At 46.1% G+C, this 22,663-nt stretch overlaps 1 protein-coding gene across 21 annotated transcripts in view; it reads right to left on the bottom strand.

The window, feature by feature from the left end:
• The window catches only part of GRIP1 (glutamate receptor interacting protein 1), a 658,304-nt gene that overhangs the window by 8,138 nt on the left and 627,503 nt on the right, over positions 1 to 22,663 (bottom strand). For 11 of the 21 annotated variants that reach the window (XM_084877568.1, XM_084877570.1, XM_084877559.1 and 8 more), the window contains 3 exons: positions 19,044 to 19,200; positions 17,632 to 17,743; positions 12,156 to 12,389 (listed from right to left, as the gene is read on the bottom strand). In XM_084877568.1, coding sequence (XP_084733694.1) covers positions 12,156 to 12,389; positions 17,632 to 17,743; positions 19,044 to 19,200 — 503 coding nt within the window. Of the gene's footprint in view, positions 1 to 12,155; positions 12,390 to 17,472; positions 17,518 to 17,631; positions 17,744 to 19,043; positions 19,201 to 22,663 lie in introns of all 21 variants that reach the window. The other 10 variants (XM_084877571.1, XM_084877557.1, XM_084877553.1 and 7 more) reach the window with 1 other exon arrangement.

Here is a 22,663-nt window from a genome sequence, read left to right as displayed (position 1 = left end):
AGGGTGGGTATTTTTTGTTGAATACATTAAAAGATCTGTCCTGAAGTGGCTCAGTTTGGAAGCCAGTCAGTACTGTCCACCATAAGCTGGGAGTGTGAACTAGACTGGGTCCCGAAGAGGATTCAATGGCGCCACCTGGTGGTCACAGGAGGTGAGAGCACTTCTGACATTGAGCCAGGCCTGTCCCACTGGAGAGAGACGGATGGAAGGTCCAGCAGGAGATGCTGGACTTAACGGCTAATAAGGGATTTGGTGATCAGATTAAAAAGCAAACAGAATGCTTCCCTCTCTACCAAGTTTGTGGAGCAGATCACACGGACAGGGAAAGGAAGGCCCAGAGAGGGTTAGAAACTTGCCCAAGGTAAACAGCAAGCAACAGAGGAGTGGTTCTGACTGAGAAGTTCGGATCTCTCCATGGTACACTTCCTTAGTAAATGCTCATTTCAGAGAAGAATTTTTAGGTCCCTCTATAAGCACGATTTTGTCATAGGCCATAGGATAGGAGAGAAAACTGTTTTTGATTTTTTCCCCAATTGTATTGAGATATAATTGATATACAGCTCTGTATAAGTTTAAGTTACACAGTAAAATGAATTGACATAAACATTTTGGGAAATAATTACCACAATAAGTTTTGCTAGGAGAAAGCTATTTTTTTAATGAAAAAAAAAAAGTCAAACACATTCAAGAGCAGAGAGAGTAGAACAATGAATCCCCACATACTCATCACTCAGACCCAACAACCATCAATAGCTCACCACACTTACTTCACCCACCCTCTGTTTTCTTTTTGGGGGGTGGTATTTTCATGCCATTTCACTTACATATCTCAGTATGAACTCTAAAAAACAAAAGTATGAACTCTTCCTATGTAACCTCAATGCCACTAATTCATTTGCAAAATCAACTCTTACTCCTTGATATACTCCAATATCTAGTCCATAATAAAATTTCTCTGATTGTCTCAAAAGTGGTTTTTAGAGCTTGGTTTGCTTTCAATCTCTCCTCCCCCTACCCTTCCCCAACCTGCTTAAAATACATTTCTATTGACTTCAGAGGGGAAGGGAGAGGGACATAGAAACATTAATGATGAGAGAGCATCATTGATACGCTTCCTCCTGCATGCTCCCTACTGGGAATCAAGCCTACAAACTGGGCATATGCCCTGACCGGGAATTGAACCATGACCTCCTGGTTCATGGGTTGATGCTCAATCCCTGAACCACACCAGCCACACTCTCTTAAATGTCCTCTTATTTAGAGTATGCTCCCGTCTTTCTTTCTTTTTTTTTTTCTGTGCTGCTGACTTATTATGGAAATGGTGTCATTTGCCATTTGCATGCTCTTTTATCTCCTGAATGTCCTCTAAATAGATGTGAGCTTTGGATGCTTGATTGGAGTCAGAGGGGGAAGGGTATCTATACTAATAAAAGGGTAATATGCTAATTAGATTGGGTGACTGGACATCTTCCGGATGTCCAACTTCCTTCCGGACAGTTAGGGGGAGACCAGGCTGGCAGGGGGGCAGTTAGGGGGTGGCCAGGCTGGCATGGGGTCAGTTTAGGGGTGACCAGGCCGGAGGGGGGCAGTAATGGGGTGATTAGGCAGGCAGGCAGGTGAGCGGTTAGGAATCAGTGGTCTCAGATTGTGAGAGAGATGTCTGACTGCAGGTTTAGCCCAATCCTGGGAACAGGCCTAAACTGGCAGTTGAACATCCCCCAAGGACTCCCTGATTGGAGAGGGTGCAGGCCGGGATGAGGGACTTCCTCTCCTGTGCATGAATTTCATGCACTGGGCCTCTAGTAAATATATATTATCACCGATGGACAGTGTGCTTCCTATGACATCTTGTCACTCAATGTCTAGTCCACTAGACATTGGGTTCCGTTGATGACAGCTCAATTTCTCCATAAGGCTCCCTATCAATTTTTAATCTAGTGGTTTCATCCACTGATGACCTTGCTCTGAATAAATACTTTCATTAGGGCTTGGAGAGTGATAATCTTTTTCTAATCCTATAATATCTTCTGTATTAGCTACAATTCTTTTGTAAAGAGGACTTCTCCTTTCTTCAATTAGTGCTGTTTGATTACTCTGAAGTACAGAGTTTGTACAAGAAAGGCAGAGGGAATGCTAATTCTTTCCTTTCGTTCTCAGAATAGGAAATTAGGGCACTAAATACTTCCAATGGTGTCCCAGTGAGGGTTTTTTTTTTATTATTATTATTATTTTTTTTTAGGAGGAATGACTTTTGTTAAGTAAAATATCAACATATAAACCTATGATGATCATTTGTGTCATCGTTACTTTGGATGCTCAAATTATCTCATCTTTGACTAAGGAGTGTCCTTGTGACATGACCCATTTGTTGTGATAACTTCTTGGCTTTCTAGCTCCAGCTGTCACAGACTCTCTATGGATATTTCCTGTTCCTCATCTGGAATCAGCCATACCTCCACAGAGCCTTGATTGCAGGAAACATTCCTGGCTTACATACCAGTCCTTTCCTCCCCTCCCCACCCTCCTCTCCCAAAGAGGGAAGGGGAATGGGGGTTGAGGGCACAAAGACGTCCTTCGGGCCCAGTTTCCTGGGGGAGAAATCTCCCTGTTCAGGGTCCCTGCGTATGTGCCCTTTGGCTTGGCCTGTGCCTTGTATGTGGGCCCTCTTGTCCTTGTGTCCTCTTCCCATCTTTATTCCCAGCCACGCTCTTCCCAGTGACCTCCATTCCACCTATAAACAGGTGCAGGGGAGGTGCAGTCCTGTGAGCCCCAGGGACCCTGTGCCTTGGGCTGGTTGGGTACATGGATTGGCGTCTGTCCTTCAGACCCCGCCTGTGAGGGTTGCAAAGCCTGGACTCACAGGGTGCTTAGGAAGCCCACTTCTTTCTGAGCTCTGAGGCATGTTCTCCCGGGTCCTTGCACTGGGGGAACATTCGGCATGGGCCTGGGACGACAGGGACGTCTTCATTGCTCAGGCGGCTGGTGGTTCTTGGGTGTCTGCTCCACACCCAGGATCCCGGAGGGGCAGAAAGGTGAGTGGCACCCAGTGAAGCCAACACTAGCCAGGGGTGAAACATTAACCAAAACATCACAGGTGGATGCTCAGCAGAGCTGGTGAGCAGGTGAAGGCCACAGCTGTGGACCAAGAGGCTTCACTCTCCTGGGCCTGAGACTTGACTGACATATCTCTATGGCAAGCTCTTGTGAATAAGAGGCGACTAAGGTTTAACTTGAAAAGTAACCTGTTTCTCTGGAAAGATTTCCTAACGTGAGAAGAGACTGAATTGTAATAGCCAATTCTGGGGTTTTCCTGGAACTGGCTTATACATAGCACATAATGAAAATGAAATTATTTTTAAATGATGGCAAAAGATAAGATTTCAGAAATCAATAATTCACAAAACCGGGTCGCACAGCTGACTGCCCTAGAAGCAGCAATAATAAATTGTGCCAGGTAGCTGCTGCCCCCCGTTCCACTGGAGGTTGGTGGAGGTTACTTCTGATTTATTTCCTGTCCAAAAATAATTCTAAGCATGCCGCGATTCAGGCCATCTTGCTTTTGTTTTTGTTTTTGCACACACGCCTCCCTTACCCAGGCACTTTCCTACATACGATTGCTTTTGATCTCCAACAACTCTGCAGCACATCCATTCCCGTCCTGCTAACGGGGATGCTGGCTCTTGAAGTTGATGGACAGGCTGGTCCGGTTAGAATGCACAAGCTCTGGGATTCGGTACTAAAATATCTGACCTCATTAGCTGTGTTTGTCAAGTCATGCTTTTTTTTTTTTCTTTCTTCTGGACATAATCTCCTAGCTGGTCAGGCAGCCTTTATCCATTTACTTGGCCCAGCAAGTAAAGATGAAAAAAAAAAAAAAAAAGCTTCATGTCTGCTGATTTCTTCTCATGGCCCTCCCGGGCTCTCCATGGGTGTCTCCGTACACTGCTGCTCCGAGATCTCATCCCAGTCCACCCCAGCCCGCGTGAGCCAGCTCATCTTGGAGGGTCTCTGTTCTGAGCAGACCAAAGGCTGCCTCCAGGGAACCTGGACTAGATTTTTTCTGCTCTAAAAGGGCCAGTGAACATGGAACACAACGCTGCAGGCAAGGACACAACTCTACAAAGCTCAGTTCCCTTTCAACCCTTCGCCAGCATGTGCTGCATGCAACTGCTTCTAACCCTCCCGAGAACAGAGCCCTGGCAGGAGGGGTTCGCCGCCCTCCACGTTGAGCCTTGCTTTGTGTTTCTATCCACGCCTCTGAACAATGTCCTTGAGGCAAAGATCTGAGACCGCCCGCGTGTGCTTTCAGTCTGACATGTGAGAGGAGCTTCGCAGCAGAGCCAGCTCCCCCTGCGTGGACGCTCAGGGCAGCCGGGCCTGCGATCTCGGCAGGTCACTTTGAGCGACAGGTGTCCCAGGAGCGGCTCCTACGCACTGCAGCCTCTCTCTGGCTCAGCCTCTTGTCCAAAGGCCATAAGGACCAAACCGACCCCTTCTTCTCAGAGGTAATACTGGTCTTTCCATAAATCACCAGGCATTTGAGTTCATCCTGGCAGGCACTGCGGGGGCAGCCTTGCTCCTTCAAACCTGACAACTCCAGGAATGGCTGTTTGAGAACAATCCTGCACTACCTGGGGGGCTGGAAGGAAAAACAGAGCACGGCCTTCTAGCTGCATCCTTCAGTCCCAGAGGAGGCCATGTCTGCTTAGGCCTCTCCAGCTCCTGGCTTTCAAGACACACTGGGGCAGAGAAGGCAGCGGCTGCCCTCCTGTCTGTGAGTCTCTGTTGGCAGAGAACCAGGGGCAGCTGCTCACCTGTGCCTCCTGCTGCTCCCTGGCAGGGCTGTGGCATGGGGATTGGCAGTGAGAGATTCAGTGTACGTGTAAGCAAGTCAGGGGCTGACCAGGCCCTAGGAGAGCTGAGTCCCCACCAAGGGAGCCTCCGGCGTTTGGGTCTGGCTTTCTCCATTCATGCAGAGCACCTCGTGTCTATTGTTTCGCATCAGATCAAAGCGGCAAGAGTGAGATCATTCTCCCAGTATTCCAGGCGGTCAAGCCAGGCCTTGGCAGCTGATGGACACCTCACCCTCGTCAGCTCTGTCGCTGGCCCTTTCCATGTGCTCCAGCCACCATCGAGCCAGCCAGCAGTGGCGGCGTGTCTGTCCCGGCACCTTTGCTCAGGAAGCCTGCTGGCTCCTCACAGCACCCGCCCCGCTGCATTGGCCTTCACGCTCCACTGCCAGGTCCGCTCCGGCCTGGCTCTCCTCCCGCTCTTCACCCTTCCCGATTCCCTCTGCAACTTGCTGACCTCACTCCCTGCAGGCCTCTATGGGTAAAAACGTCATGATCACAGTGCCAACGTGTGTGTAGGGGGAAAGGGGGTGTCTCCCCTTCCCCACAAGCAATGCTGCTATGCCAGCTGATTGTCCTACAATCCAGATCCATTCTGACCTGATCTGCCTGAAGATAGCATCGGATCCCCCAGATTAAGGGCTCCATCCCACAAGGCTGCCCTCCAACCTCTTAGGAGCCAGTTGCAGGTCTAGCTTATCACCTGGGCTTCCTGCCAACTGGCTATCCATCAGAGGGCCAACAACCCCCTTCTTGGGTTTGATAGTTTGCTAGAGCAGCTGTCAGAGCTCAGGAAAACACTGCACCTACTAAAATACCCGTTTATTATAAAAGGATATGTCAGGAACAGCCAGCTGGAAGGGACGCATAGAGCAAGGCATGGGGGAAGGGGCAAAGCTTCTAGGCTCCCCCTTCCCCCATCCTGTGAGTGCACCACTCTCTCCACACGTCCGCGTGGTCACCTATCTCTCCATTCTCTCTCCTTTTAGGCCTTACAGAGGTGTCCTTACTCAGGCCTGCTCCATTAAACCATTGGCCATTGGTGATGGATTCAACCTCCAAGCCCCCTCCCCTCCCTCGTCCTCAGGTGCTGTCCAAAAGCTACCTTATTAACATGGCTAAAGACACCCTTAAGCTCTCCACACTCAGGACATGCCAAAGGCTTTTAGAGCTCTGTGCCAGCAAGGACAAAAAGCAGGTATACATTCCTTACTATAAATCACAGTATCCCAGTGATCTTCCTGGCTGTGGCAGAAGCCTGCTCCTCTGGGTTATCCTTCAGGAAGGATAACAAGTTACAACTGAGCCAACTCCTGCTGCACTGAGCACTAATAGTCTTGACTGCATTTCCTCATTCCAGGGATTCTGTGGTCCAACGCTACAAAGATTCTCAAGCAGGGAAAGCTCTGGGCATCCCACCTGAGGGAAAGAAAGAGATAAGCCCTGTGCTGGACCATCATGACTTCCTACCACAGATCTTCTAGACAAGCAGCAGGCAGAGCGACGGCAAAAAGAGGTGGCCAGCAGGCTCCTCTCCAAGGACCTGGTCAGTCAGGAGCCAGGGTGACCCTCAGAGAGCTACACCGCTGGTCATATTACAGAATATCTTATAGATAACAGTCTCTTACAATCTATAAACATATTTGATCACAACAGAGACACTCAGAGACATCAGGAAGAGCTGATTGCTATGCAGGCCAGAGCTAGACCTAAGAGAAGCTGGCACACCTCTGAAGAGGGGTGGTGGTGGATCCAGGATGGAAGGGATAAGACACATGATCAAAAAGTGAGAAGTAAGGCACACCCCACACTGTCTAACAAGCCTGCCCAAGGGCCATCTGTGTCTAGGGGTCGGCAACTCTGTTTGACTTACCAGTTCTATTGCTCAGACCAGACCTCAGACTCAAAGTGATAGGATGCAAAGCGACTTCTGTCTGGTAGAGATGCAAATGATTCTTTTTCATTAGAAAAGATAACCTCAAAGGCTTTGCTTTATTTCCTGTGAGTCACTGAGCATCTTTATTCTAAATTGGAAATTTTACTACCACATTCTCTCCCACCCCTCATAGCCTGAGAATGTGAAAATGTATCTATATATATAAAACCCTAATATGCAAATAGACCATATGGCAGAACAACCAAACAACTGGACAACTGGACAACTGGACAACTGGTTGCTATGACCACCAGGGAGCACACATGGAACATGGTGGGCATCAGCCATGGCAGATGGTGGAGCAAGTGAGCAGGGGCACCAGAGCAAGGCGGGGTGCCAGTTGCTGTCATTGGAGTGAGCCTCTGGTGGTTACTGAAAATTCTTTGCTCCCATATGCTGTGGTCCCGCCCACTGCTTGTGCCTGCTGCTGTCACCTGGAGCCAGCACCGTTTGCTCAGCGCTGTCAGTGGGTATGAGCAGCAGCTGCCAGCCCTGATTGCCCCTCAGGACTTCTCTACCTCCCCCTGCTCCTGGGGAGAAATTGGGGCTGGCAGCTGCCTCTTGTACCCACTGTCAGCAATGGCCCTGCTTGCACCCACTACCAGTGCTGGTCCCACTCACACCCACAGTTGGAGCTGGAACCACTGCTGTTGGTGCCTGGTGCCGGTCTTGATCACCCCTAAGGGCTTCTCCACCTGCACCTGCTCCTGAGGGGTGATCAGGACATCAGCTGCCACTCAAACCCACTGATGGTGCTGGCCCTGTTTGCACCTGTTGCTGGTGTCAGCCCTAATTGCTCCGTGTCATCAGCAGGTGCAAGAGGAGCTGGCACAGTCAGCATATGAGAGTGGCGGTAGTGGGAGTGGGGCTGTGGCAGGAGGGACGAGGTGGGGGTGTGGAGGATGGGCTGAGACCCGTCTTTGTGCCCACTATAGCCTCGTGGCTCACAGTGCCTTTCAAGGTGCACAAATTTGTGCACTGGGCCCCTAATGTGTATGTATGTGGCATATATTATTCAAGCCAATCACTTGCATATGAATTATGTTTTTCACATTTTGAAAAGTTGTTTTAACAGGAGCATAGACAAGGGAAGCTGACCTAAATGACACATCCTGAGGACTGTCAGGGTTGGATAATCCGTTATATAAAACGTACAACCTGAATTCCAACCCTTATTCTACAATCCATGTTCCCTCAACACATTCAGACACTTAGCTGCCCTGGTTTCATAGGGCGGGAATGTGCTGATGTGGTGTTGGGTAACTAGACATCCCCCATTTGTTTTTGGAGCAGGTCTTCTGGCCCACATCCCCGCCTTGGGGGGCTCTGAGGCAGCTGGCTGAATCTCCTGTAAGTCTGAAATCCTGAGGAGACCTCATGTTCTGGGGTTGTAACAGTGTATGGCTTTGGCGAGATCTGAAGGATGGCAACTCCCCCAGGGAAAATACTGTTTGTGAAGACTCTTCTCCCGATAATGAGCTGTCCCTTTGCTAACTGAGGATCTGGGAAGTGAGGCAGCTGAGGACTGTCAGACTGGGACCAAGCCTCCCTCGTGCTCCCTCAGTCATCACTCCTCGCCTGAAGGAGGAGAAGCTGGTCTAGCATAGGGGCAGGCAAAAGAAAAGGCTCAGACACCCAGTCTGTAGTTTTAGTTTTTCGTGACTTCCACAGTAAGACGATACTACACTAGCTATCAGAGAAGGCCTGGTGTGAGGGCTCCTTTGATCTGGGCACCAACTCTGGATGGATACTTGGTGAGGAAGAGGCCTGTGGCTGATAAACAGCATGAATTTCCATTTCACATTCCCGCCCAGGGCTGAGCCGGCTCCTGTCAGGGAGTGGGCTGCGGAAGAAGCTGCCATAAAATGACAAGAATGGCATCCTTCGAGGAGTAAATCCCTGTACTCTCAGGAAGAACAAGGTCCCTTCTCCAAACTCTCAAACACGTGGACAATGCAGAGCGCACTGGCTGGGCAAGTTGCTGGCAGCAAACACAGCCGCAAGAAATAAGCCACATCCTAGTGACACAAATGCCACCAGAAGCTGCCAGTAAAGGCAGATGCTGGAAATAAATATTTCTGCAAAGTGAAATAATAAAAATAGTTGCTTACAAATAAGACATGTAATTTCATTGAAAAACATGCATGACAGAGCACAGGAAATGTCAATATGATTTTAAAAAGTCCAAATGCTCTGAATGTGGGGAACTTTCTACTCTACTGGAATTTTTTGGGTCTTAAACTGTGCAAAGAAGTGAAGCTGGACTTCATCTCAGAAATGGATTAAGTGGACACCAAAGGCTATTCACACTTCAGGAGGGAAAGAAGGGTCATCAATAAACTATAGCGAAGATCCCAGGCACCTTACTTGCAAAGAGGAAGAATCTGCGATAAGCTGCAGGACAAACCAGAATTCATTTTAAAGATAAAACTCAGAAGGTCCAGGCCAAAGATGCAACCTCATCTCTTTACCTCATCATCCAGTTGCTGCCTGGGATTTCACCGAAACAAGAGTAGTTAGCAACACCTAAGGGAATGATGCTCAATCTTTAGGGCACAATAGAATCCACTCATGAGGTTGCGAAAGGGGAGATTATTGGCCTGACCTCCCAGAAAATGCTAAGTCTGGGTGGAGACTAGGAGCCTGCATTTGAACAAGCACCCCATGCCATCCAGAAAAGGTCAGCGGAGGGTCACACGCCAAACGATTATCTAGGGCTGCAGCCTGCAAACTTTTGGTTGTGACCTATTAAGAAGCCTGAAAATCAGATTCTTGCGATCACATTTAAGAAAAAATAAACAAGAAATAGAAGATGTCAGTGTAAAAATTTGGACTCATTCATATGTGAATGTGGTGTATGTGTGTGCCAACATGTGAGATAAAATGATTCCAGACTGTGTGACTCAGCCAGGACAGTCTGACAGGCGGTGGGCTAAGGGGACCTGAGTATCACTCCAAGGGACCTCCACCCTGCCTCCCCCCAACAAAACACTAAGCCATCAGTCCAGCTTCAACTTCCTCCCCACCCACACGGGAAGTGAGGCTTCAGTTCTGTTTGTTCTCCAGTGTCAGGAAGGATGGCTAGCGATTTGGGCTCATGAGAAAGATGGACAACCGGACAACTTCAAGGAAGACCTGCCAGGACCTGGTGGAGCCTGAGACACAGGAAATGATGTGAAATGGACAAAATCACCCAGGACTTCTGAAGGTCTAAGGAAGAGAAGGAGGACAAAAGGAAGAGCAGCCCATCTCCTGGTGATGGAGGAGTAAGGTCTTCGTACAGCAGAGCAGAGCATGGGTTTGTCTCTCAGTTTGTTGAGTTTCATCGGACTCTCATTGTTTGCACCCACTTTCCTCCTAGTCTCCCTAGTCATTCCTTAGCTATGAGGGAAATGCACTGAAGCAAAGCGCATTGATTGGGTTAAGCTGGCCCACCCGTGTCTGTGACAGCACGGCCTCCTGATCCACAACCGTCGCAGTTTCAGCCAGTCCTACCTGGCCACGCACTGCATGAAAAACTTTTAACAGGATCTGTTTTCAGCACAGCCATGTTTTAACCTCACCTGTAACCATCTGCACATCAAAGTCACCATCACATCTGTGCTAAGTGCAGCCAGTGTAGAAGGGGAGGGGAGACCGGCCTTTGGTATGGCTGGGCTATTGATACTTTTGCAGGGAGGAGGCTGCTTCACTCCAGAAGAGAAGTGACTGTTTTGTACTCGCTATTTACCTGTATAGATGGGGACAGGAAATATCTGCTCAGGAGGGCTAGTGGGAGGGGTATACACCGGTGACATGCAGCACACAGTAGGCGCTCCATACATAGTGATGTCCTTTCTCTCGATGCTGAGGGCGGTGAGTCAGAGATTGCTCTCCTCTGCCTGGGCACGGAGATTTAGAGAAGAGGGCAAGAGGGGAGGGGATTAGGAGGGGCCAGCCCTCTTCTTGACGCAGCAGAATTAGCACTGACTATGCAGCTTCTGCAATTGAAGACGGTGAGGCCTTCAGCCTCCTAATGGTGCTGTCCTCAGTGTGTTAGGACATGTCAGAAACTCCTTTGCTTTTCTGTAAAGTTCTGCAGTTCCTCATAAGGCACAGGCTTCAATTCAAGGCTGAGGTGATATGTTGGAATATTCTCATCTTCTCAGCACATCATAGTCTTGACATCCTTTGCACATGCTCTTTTCTGTACTTAGAATGCTTCCCACTCTTCACTTCCCCAAGCTCCACTTTCCTGCAGAGGCAATACCTGCTCCTAGGAAGCTTTCCTATTCCCCTGTAGTGGGAAGGGTCTCCCTCTGTCCTCTAAGGCAGCCCAGTCTTGCTTCTATCATTGACCCTATCCCACCGTCTTCCCGCCGTCTCCCAGAATGTCTCCCCATTAGACTATGTGCTTGCTGGGGATTCGCAACAAGATTCTTTAAGCGAATGGAACGCCAAGTTCAGAACCCAACTTTCCACAAAGTCCTTTCTTTCACCATATGCTCTGTCGGCTGTAAAAGAAATAGCTACTTTTAAGAGGTGGTTAGGAAAACTGATGTCTTTAGAGCAAAAAAAGGAGTGGCTGGCCTGTCACCTTTTAATCTGACATGTATTTGCTCTTCTGGGTAAAATAATCTCTAGTTACTAGATTATTGACTACAGAGAGGGTCTTGGTTCTCAAGAAAAACAGAGTGAGAGTGTAAGTATCCTTCTGTATTAACAAAAACAAGCATTAGTTCTACAAAGGAAAACCAGAGTCACCTGGATTACTCTGTTCCACAAACACTGCCACTCACATTCGCCTTAAACTCTGCCGGCCGCTCAAGTTCAGCTCCGTGTGCCATTGTGAGTTTTCTTCCATGAAGTACAGAGAGGCAACTATCGTAGCAGAGATGGAACATCACCAGGCTTACCCTTTCCAAACCCAAGACATCTAAATCCTCTTGAAGAAAACTTCATGTCCCTCAAGTAATGTAGCCAGCTACCCATAAGTCCGAAATTAAGGAGTAAGCCTTCCCTTACATTACACCAGAAGCCCCTTTTGAGTCAAGCTAGGAGCATATACATTTAGGAAAATCCTTCCTGCCCTTCCCCATGAATCTGGAATAATAGACCAATCATCAAAGCTCCACATGACACTGGAGTCTTGAACTTTCATGAGAAGATTTTGGCCACAAACACGTTTTTTTTTTTTTTTTTTTTTTTTTTTTTATTAATTCATTGCTTGAAATGTTGGAAAAACAAGCAAAGTCTCTGCCGATCTACCTTTAAGCCCTGGCTTCCTTCCCTGGCTGAGACCAAGTGCAAGGTCATTATCCTGCTTGCATCAGGCTATGCACAATGGCTACTAAGTGTGACCCCAAGGGAAGAGAAGAAAGCTTCCTGACCTTATGCAGCTCCACCGGAGTTGGGGACATGATCTCCTTTATATCTTGTTTCATTTTCCTCAGGGGGACAGACTTCCTGCCCACCTCCGAGGGCAGGGTGTTGCTCCGAGTTGTTTGGCTATAGTGTGGCCGCGGGCTGCTCCGTTCCTGGAAGCTGGCCTGTCGCCCCAGCTGACTGCGAGGTGTTGGGGCCTCGTGATTCAAACTCATCGTGCTCCCCGACATGATTGTTGCCTGCGGCATTGACAATTTTCAGAAACAATTAAGCCATGGACGAAGGAAGGGAAGGGTTTGGTTGCTCAACATTAAGCACATTTCTGCCTCTGCCCAGTCAAAAGACAGTGTCTTCAGGGCATAACCAAAGACTGAAGGATGGATAAAGTCACCGAAGTATGAAAATCTGGGAAAAAATGCTTTGTAAGTGCCATTTGTAATGCGCATCTCAAATCCAATTTAAGTACTTAAGCTGCTGGGTTTATTTAATCAGATACCACCCCTGGCAGTTCTGAGGCAAATTGAAAAGCTCTAACATTTGCTTACTGTAAACTACATTTTAAGCATTAACTTTCCACTGAGTGGGCTCTAAGGATGGGATTCATGAGGCGACCTTCAGTGTGTCTTGCAGAAATGAGCTAAGAACTTCTCATTGGAGACCAGGCCGCCTCTACTTGCAATGCTGCCTCTGGTCCCACCTGGGAAAAACAATGGCTAAAACAGAGCTATGGGTACAAGAACAAGAGCTCCTACTCGAAGCCCCTTGCCTATTGTCTTTCCTTTGGCCACTGGCCCAGAAGCTTCTAGATCAGCTAGGTCTCCACATCATTTGTTTCTTAGAAATGACCTTTGTGTGAGATCCTGAGAGGTTAAAGAGGAATGATTTATTACGCTACTTGGATTCAGCCCTTGTGCAGAAGCTGTGGCACCTGGATTGGGTTTTACCAGTGAATTGGGACGTTACCAGTTTCAGTTTCAAATACATTCTCTACGGAATACACCAGGAATAGCAAGCCTGGAAGATTAGCTCCCCAAAATGACTGAGTCACAGAGGGGAACAAAAAGAGCCCTTGAAACCAGTATCGTGTGGGGATGCCCCTTTCTCGCGTTGGGAGGATGCTGAAATTCTGAAAATATGCCTGTGTTCCTCCCAACGATGGCTATAGGAAGGTAAAGCAAAATTGGTGAATCTGCCGGAAATCCAGGGAACAGAAAACCGGTTCCATATGCTGTGTCACTGGCTGCAGCTCCACGCAGTGGTTTATAGGAACACTGATGCCAAAAGCAACAGAAGTGTAACCTGTTGAGTCCTTTGAATGTATTCACCCATTGAAGCCTCACAACAACTTTATGAAAGAAACACTATTCCTCCTCCTAATTTACAGTTGAGGAAACTGAGGCCCAACGAGGGTGACTTACCCCAGGCAACATAGGTAGTAAATGAGCCAAGGACATTACCTAAAATTATAGATCAGGAGGAAACGCTACAAAGTGGGTAGAGTTTTCATTTTTATCTAAGGTTTTATAATTCCAAATTCACCTGGTATCCAACTATAAATATACCTCCAACAAGATCTTTGCATGGCAGACAAATTTTAGTGCTCTTGTGCACATATCTACATCTCTGTTGAAAAGGAAATAAGAGCCGAAAACAGTTTGGCTCAGTGGATAGAGCAGATTGAAAGGTCCCGGGTTCAATTCCCATTAAGGGCATGTACCTTGGTTGTAGGCCCATCCCCAGTAGGGGGTGTGCAAGACACAGCTGATCAATGATTCTCTCTCATTGATGTTTCTAATTCTCTATCCCTCTCTCTTCCTCTCTGTAAAAAAATCAATAAAATATATTTTTTTAAAAAGGAAATAAGAAAATAATCTTACTAATATCCTAACTACATCAGTTTTTAAATCATAATTTTGAAAAAGTAAATGTAATAAAACCTTTCTGGTCACTGAACATTAACATGTGCTGAATACCACTTATATACGTGTGTGTATCTAGAATATCATTTAATTATTATACCTTCCCATTTTAGTTAAGGCCAGGGATGCCTGGATAGGTTAAGCAACTTGCCCACTTGGTTGTCTTGGATTGCAACCTTAGCAATCTGACTCCAGATTTTATTCTTGACAACCAAGGTGTGAAGCTTCACAGCCAAATATTAGGTTGAAACATATAAAACTGACCTTTTTAGTTGATTAAACCCAAATATTTAAACCAGTATGAATTATCCATATTTTGGTTTATTTCAGATATATTCCTTTCCAAATAAAACTTTTTAGTGACCAGCTTTATGAATATCCTGGGACATCCTTTTATTTTATGGCACTTCACATGTATCATTTTTTTTAATGTTTAATCTACTGTAGCAGACAGCTCTCTGGCTGTGGGGACCACCTACCTATTATTGGTTTTGCCTACTTAGACTAGTTATTTGCTTTTATTAACATCTAATTTTTTACATTCATTTTTTTCGTGGGATCAACAGAAAACATGTTGGAAATAAAATACTTAATCACTGCAACTGGGAAATAAGTTTGTTTTGATAAGACTTAGTCATGCAGAAGTTACAAACTGGTCTAAAAAGGGTTCTGACGGGACCAAGGACACATTCTCAAAAGGTCTTTAGTTCAAGTTGATGGCTTGGCTTGCTTTGTTTAAAATGAACTTCAATTGAGTCAGTGACATCTCTGAAGCAATATAACAAAACACAAACACATGAACTACAATAAAAAGTTAAAAAAATATTTTACATTTTCTAGGATTTGTTTGGGCTCCAAGAGTTATTTAACACCTTTTTTATTTTGCATAACTCATAATTTACAATTATAATTTCCTCTTTTCTACATTATCAGTGAGATAGCTGGTATGTACAAACAACTTAGAAGAGATATGTTCAAAAGAGTTCTCTATCTGACGTTTAAACCTTCTTTCTGTATTAGACAAAAAGTAAAAGCAGTGTTCATTAATCAAATAAATGGCAAAAATAATTCATTTCTATTGGATCTTTAGTAAGTGCTATATAAGTATTCTTTCATTATAAACCTGTATTTTAAAGAAAGAGATATATCTGATAATACATATTAAGTAACTTGTCCAAAGTCTTAGTTAGAATTTTTCTCTTTTGTTAAAACTATACATTTTTTAAGTTGAACCTAAATTATTGCTAACAATGGGGAAAATGACTAGTATAATTTTTCTTTTCATTTCAATTGTCACTTCAACTTAGTTAATCTTCATTTGTTACAGTTATAGTGCATTTTAACTTTTTAAAATATATTTTATTGGTTTTTTACAGAGAGGAAGGGAGATGGAGAGTGAGTTAGAAATATTGATGAGAGAAAAACATCAATCAGCTGCCTCCTGCATACTCCCTATTGGGAATGTGCCCTCAACCAAGGTACATGCGCTTGATCAGAATCGAACCTGGGATCATTGAGTCCACAGGTCGACATTTTATCCACTGAGCCAAACTGGTTAGGGCTGCATTTTAACTTTTTTTTTCTTTTAAATATATTTTATTGATTTTTTACAGAGAGGAAGGGAGAGAGATAGAGAGCTAGGAATGTCGATGAGAGAGAAACATCGACCAGCTGCCTCTTGCATTCCCCTTACCGGGGATGTGCCCGCAACCAAGGTACATGCCCTTGACCGGAATCGAACCCAGGACCTTTCAGTCCGCAGACCGACGCTCTACCACTGAGCCAAACCGGCTTCGGCTGCATTTTAACTTTTGCAGTGGAAATAAATTTTATATGCCTGAACCCAGCTCAAATATTATTTATTTATTTATTTATTTTTTGGCATAATTAGGGTTTGCAATTAAGGGATAAGGGATCAGAGTTTATTTAAACTAATAAATGAATGTGTTTTTGTGATAAAAGTGTAAATAAGACTCTTCTTTGTGGTTTGCCAATCATCCTTTCTAGTTGAGGACTTTAATTTCTCTTTGGCTGATAAACTCAGCCCATTTCTCTTCTGGATTTCTAATTTCAAAAGCCACACCTGCCTGCAACTACATTACAGGAGACTGGCAGGCTGGTACAGTATAACTTTTATGCTGATGGTTGTTGTTTTCATTAGATCACTCAATTTTGGTGTGAAAAACACATACTGTGTTTTACATCATTTGCATTTTACCTGATATAATAGAATATTAGAAGGATAGTTGCTTCTATAAAAAAAGCATCCAAATGTAAAAGGCACGTGAGCAAAGACATGCTTACAAAAGCAGGAGCATGTTCAGGAATTGTGAACTGAGCTCGTCTCTCAGTTCGGGCCCCTTTAGGAAGTGGTCAAGTTTAAATAAGCCAGCTGACGCTTAAGCATTCTGCACTTTTGGAGAGTTGCATGAAAAGGAATTAATTGCTACCGTTTTAATATATTCAAGTTTTAACAGATTATCCATCTCCAGATCCTTTAGCCATGCTCGGAAGCTGAAATTCATGCCAGGTAATACTATGGTATTTATAAATTCAAATTAATATTTTTGTTTACAATTCTCTTTGCAGATTCACACAAAATATCCACACATGCAACTGAGAAGCAAAATAATAGAAAGATGAGTCATCATTTTAAAACTGCAAGAGTTCCACCCAGTTTTGCCATTCACATTCCTTATGGGGACCTCGTATGACATCAAAATAAAAATGAAACTTTTGCCACTTTATTTTTTTTTTTTTTACAGCTTAGGAAATTTAAAAGAACATAAAAGGAAATAGCCCAGGACTTCCCAGACCGAAGCGTGAATACGTCAGCAAATTCATGGCTTTGATTAAAGGACTTCGGCAGGAGCTCAGCTAGACACTCCATCTCGCCGGGACTCCTCACGTGCACACTAAATTAATGTGGGGTCAGAATTTGCAATGAGCAGCAAAACACTGCGTGGCATTCTGGCTGCTTAACCCACAGACTGGCCTTTTTGCACCAGCTGCGTCGCCATCTATTTGAAAGGACAAAAGAGAAGACAATACAATTTCCTCTTATGTTCCGCTTCACGATCAAATTAATTTTGGTATCGGGTACAAATGAAAACATGCCAAAGAAACCTTTCTAAAGCGACTCAGGGAATGAGATGCGCCCCTTGCTGGGAGGCGGAGCTGCCTCCTTAGCGACTCGGTGGCAAACAGGGACAGTCAGGGTTAGCAGGGAGCAATGGCAGAAGCCACAAGTCAGTCAGCTCAGGTGGGGGGAGGCGGAGGGTGAAAATGGGGAAATCAACATATTTTTAACGGCATTGTATCAAATCAAATTGCTTTCCGGAAGGCAAGGAGGGCAGGGGAGGCAGCTTCACAAGCAAAAAATATAAACAGAAAGGGTAGCTACCAAGAGAGTCATGTTTCTCAAAGACACACGCCTGTCGGCTTTCTCCTGTGGAAAGGGGTTAAAGCTTTTTAAATGCACTGGCGTGATAAATGCCAACTCAGAAGGACCAAAAATAATGAATGTAGAAACAGTCAAAGTAAGGAGCAGGGCCGAGTCTACCTCAAGCTCTCGCAGGATCCCCGACTGCCCGCAGGTCTCCAGATCCTCCAGCGCCTGGGACCAGAAGTTCTCCTCCTGCTCCGCCTCCGCGCCGTCCGGAGCCCCCGTGAAACTGTCACCAAAAGACACAGCCTTGGTTACGACGACGATGCTGCTAGATTTTTTTTCTCCTGTATCCAGAATCTCACTCCTTCATCTCACACACGCAAAAAACCCAGATGCATTTTGGGTTTGGCTTTCTTCTAACTGCGGCTTCCAAATAGAGCTGGCTGGGCGTGAGGCCCTTCAGGAAAGGCTAGAATGAAAGGAGGCCCCTGGTCTTGCTCACTGAACTTCAGCGTGCTCTTGGCCACTGCCCCAAGAACTGCATTAACGTGGTGCTTGTGTAGGAATATCTTTCAGCTACGATGCTGCAGGGGAAGAAGTCAGACTTTTCTCTAAGAGAGAAAATGGTTTCCCACCCTACGGTAAACACAGCGTAGGTCACTGATTTTCAACCAGTCTGCTGCAAGAATTCTTAACCCTATTTAATCAGGGGCACTGACCTCTTTTTCCTTAGGTTGACAAATTTCAACAGCCAACACAACCATAGCCGTCTGGTGTGAATAAAATCAAAATGACACCTTTTTTTTTTTTTTTTGTCTGATCGGCAAAAATATATTTTTTGGTGTGCCAAGGAATTAATTGATGTGTGCCACAAGATGCAAAGGGTTGAAAATCACTGGTACAGATCGAGTAAGTGCTATCATTTTTTTTATAAATTTCCTTCAAGTATTTTGGTAAGGGACACAATGCTAAAATATGTCTTAGCAAAAAATATGGGGCCCTAGGTGTATGTTTTTAAAAAATAAAAATTGACGTGAAACTACCTTTTACATCAGTGGTTCTCAACCTTTCTGATGCTGAGACCCTTTAATACAGTTCCTCATGTTGTGGTGACCCCCAACCACAAAACTATTTTCGTTGCTACTTTATAACTGTAATTTTGCTACTGTTATGAATAGTAATATCAATATCTGTGTTTTCCAATCGTCTTAGACGACCCTGCTAGCGGTTCTCAACCTGTGGGTCGAGACATCGGAAAACACAGATATTCACATTACATCACAGAGTGAGGCCACGGTTTTTAGAAGTAGATTTCCCCCTCGTGCTGCTGTTTTCTTCAGGGGGCACAGCGCTTGCTCTGCTGTGAGGTGGTGGCGGTGGCCTGGCTCCCACTGGGCAGACACAAGTGTAGAATCCTGCCACGAGGCCAGCATGGCCATTCTAGCAGCTTCCAGAAGCCAATGCTGCAAACATGTGCCAACGGGAATAGAGAGGTTCAGACCTCCCCTCTCCCCCCCCCCCCCCCCCCCGCCCCCCGCCGCCCAACACAAAGCAGCCGGGACAGGGCCCCGGGGGAGAAGCCTTACCCGCTGACCGTGGAGCGGTCCCAGTCTTCGTTACTCAGCCCCACGTCTGGGTAAGTCTGGCTCCGGGGCTTGGTGACCGGGGACAGGCTCCCTCGCTGCTTCGAGCTCCTCCAGTCGTAGGTGTTGAAGTTGTATCCCGAGGCCTGGAAGCCGGGGCCTGGAACCAAAGACAAGGCGTTCGCTTCCGGCCCCGAGCACCTCCCGCAAGGTCTGGTTACCAACTGGTCTTTGTCTGTGGTTTCCATTCGTTGGTTCAAGGGGGTTGACTTTAACGGAATTTGGGATCATAAAGGCTGTCAAGATAACACTGAAGTCTTACATTTAAAACACATCCACACACATGAGCCAGTTGATTTATAACAACATCCATGAGGTAAGGGCTTTAGACCCATGCAGGAGGGGTCGCTGCGCTGGGCTTGTGCTTTATGTAGCTCCTGACTTACTCTATGGGCAAGAAATCTATTGGGCCAGGGACATATGCCCAGCAGACTTATATCCAACCCCTTGCAGAGCAAGTTCCAGAAAGTCAGAATCCTGAATTTCCTGCCCAGACAACCTCCGAGCTATGTGAGGGCTTCTTACCCAAGTGCGACCTTCTGAGAGTGAAATGTGCCACCAGATGTAGGTTCCAGACTCAAAAGTGGCCAAAGGGGCTGCTAGTTGCAGGTGTGTGGACAGAGCTTGGATATATGGGCTGCGGGCACAAATGTTAGGGACGGGCCCGAGGATTACTTAATCCAATGAGAAATGTCCCTGTTAGCAAGCAGAGGGGTCGAAGAACAACAACAACAACCATAACAACAGCGAGCACAAAGTGGGTACTCATTCTGCACCCAGAACTTCATTACGGGCTTTCTTTGCATAGATGCCTTTATGTATTCTTCTGAAATGTCTTTCAAAGTAGGTACTATTGCATTTTACATATGAGGATACTAAAGACTCAGAACAGTGGTTCAAGTATCTAGGACAATTTGCATAATTTCTTGGGAGAGCCAGCTTTCAGATTATCACGTTGCACGTACACGTCTCCCCAAAATCGACTGGGCTGAGAAAGTGCCAGGAGTCTGAGGTCTCCAGCTCTCCTCTCCCCCCTCACAGTTGTTTCCTGCCTCTTTACAAAGGAATGACATTTACCATCTACCTCAAGCCTTTGAAGGAGCGTGGGCCTGGGATACAAATAATCTAGAGATAATTGGGAAAGACTTGCTCCTGCACCCTGCTGGTGTGGCTCAATGGTTGAGCATGGACCTATGAACCAGGAGGTCACGGTTCCAACTCCCAGTTACGGCCCATGCCTGGGTTGCAGGCTTGATTCCCAGTAGGGGGTGTGCAGGAGGCAGCGAATCAATGATTCTCTATTATCATTGATGTTTCTCTTTTTCCCTCTCCCTTCCTCTCTGAAATCAATTAAAACATTTAAAAAAGAGAAAGGCTCACTCCTGAGGGAAGGTCTCTGAGGAGCAGGGCTTTATGTCAACTAAACAGACTCAGGGCCAGGCTTTGACCCTCTCCTGTCCACTGGCCTCTGTGCATCTCAGAGTCAGAGGTCAGAAGTGTGGGGCGTTGGTACTTCCGTATGTTCATGTGAATTGCAAATGAAGATTGTCTTCCTCTCTGATGAGGAGTTAAGTCTGATTAGCTCGATGGGTGAGACAGTGAGGGATATTTTTGGCAATTAGCTTATATAATGGACATTGTCTTAGAATCTGAGCTAAATTTTGGGCTCTGTACTTTGATAAAATATATTATAGGCTATTTACAATAAACAGTAGTCCTTGCAGGAGGTAATTAAATTAGGGGAGGAAAACCTGTAGATGGCAGCTGTAAATGTGTGATGGGTTCTGCAGTTTTCCAAAATTCCTCTGGGGGTTCAGTGGGAGAGCAGGGGCTCATTGCAGGTCTGACTCTAAAGCTTGTGCTTTAACCACTACAGCGCCATTCACCCTTCAGAAGGGGAGTGACCAGCAACACTGCATCTCTCCAGGCTCCTCTGACAGGCAATCTGTTTCCTCCTTCCGACCAACCAACCAGCCACCAGGTACAGGAAGTCTCACTTTTTATGGTACAAAAAAGTGTTAGGAGAAGCCTGTACTTGCCTCAACCAGCTCAGACCTGCTGAGAGCCGAATGCAGTATGGTGGTGTCCTTCCGGGGTTACCCCTTTCTGATCAGCATTAACCCACTGGACCATTCTGTTCCCCAGGGAAATTCCAACAGGTTTTAAACTGGGCAAATTAATTCTTATTTTTATTAAAAAATTTTATTGACTTCAGAGAGGAAAGGAGTGGGAAGGAGAGAGAGATAGAAACATCAATAATGAGAGGGAATCATTGATTGGCTGCCTCTTGCACCCCCCCTACTGGGGATCGAGCCAACAACCCGGGCATGTGCCCTCAACTGGAATTGAACCTGGGACTCTTTCAGTTTGCAGGCCGATGCTCTATCCACTGAACCAAACCAGTGAGGGTAGGATGAGCAGGTGTGCAGCATCGTCACTAGACAAATGCCACCTTGGCGGGCACATGTCTTCATAAGCACTTTTCCATCATCATTGCATTACAGCAAAGCAGGGCATGAAAAGGGGATAAAACTTGAATCGCTTAGAATATGCATGGGAGTGAGAGAAGGAGACACAGTCATAGAAATAAGCATTCTAATAGCACAGAAGTGTTATCTTTTTAGTCTGAACATGCTAATTGCAAGAATGAGGCCTGTGTGTGGGTGGGAATGCGGGCCATAGAAAGGTGACATTGAGCTTGGAGTTGGAGGATGAATTGGCTTCTACAGTAGGGGTACTAGGTAAGGCAGCATAAGCCCAGCAGGAGAGGCTGGGGAAGGCACAGTTAGGGTAACCCTTGCTCCCTGCCCTCACGTTCCATTAGTGAGTTTTTGCTTCACTCCCAATGAGGGACCACATTCCAGGAATATTCCAAGAACATCCCTCTCACTACCTGTACTTGCTCCTCTCCACAGGAGAAGCTGGGGTTACCTAATTGTCGAGTTTTGGGAAAGAGCACTGGGTGTGTGCACTTGACCCCTCTTGGCTTTCTTTGGATTCATTCTCTCCCGCGGCTGCTGTTCTGGGACATAACAAAACTGGGTCCCACTCTTGGGCTCTCAGCTCAGAGGGGGCAGGGAGACCAAGACCATGGCCATCAAAACACCAATTTTCCCCTCTTTATTCTTAGTAGTGGAATACCAGTTTTGGGATGGACATATTACTGTTCAGGATAAGACTCTCTCTTTTCTAGCCTTTCTCGAAGTTGGGCTAACGATGTAGAACAGTCTGGCCAATGATATCTAAATGGAACTTCTGGAAGGTTCCTTACAACCCTCTGTCCTGCTGCCTAGAATGTCGATGAAATGGCTGGAGCCCCAGTAACCATCTTGGACCCTGTGATGGACCCGTGGGCCCAAACCTAAGGATGGAAGCTGAGCGCTAAGCTTGGTAGAGAATACATTCTCAAGAACACGGGTGCTGTGAATTTTACACCAGCTCTGAAATGCTTACTTCTTTAGGATCTAAGATACTAATGTTAGAATTTTAAGTTATGTTCAGCTGAACCAATGTCAACGGTTTGCTTTGTAGACTGACTTTCTCCTCATGAAAGTCTCAGTGTC

Source organism: Pipistrellus hanaki (assembly GCF_964339955.1).
Source record: "Pipistrellus hanaki genome assembly, chromosome: 3".
NCBI lineage: Eukaryota > Metazoa > Chordata > Mammalia > Chiroptera > Vespertilionidae > Pipistrellus > Pipistrellus hanaki.
Note: the sequence above shows the minus strand (reverse complement) of the source record. Positions and strands in the feature narration are given on the sequence as shown.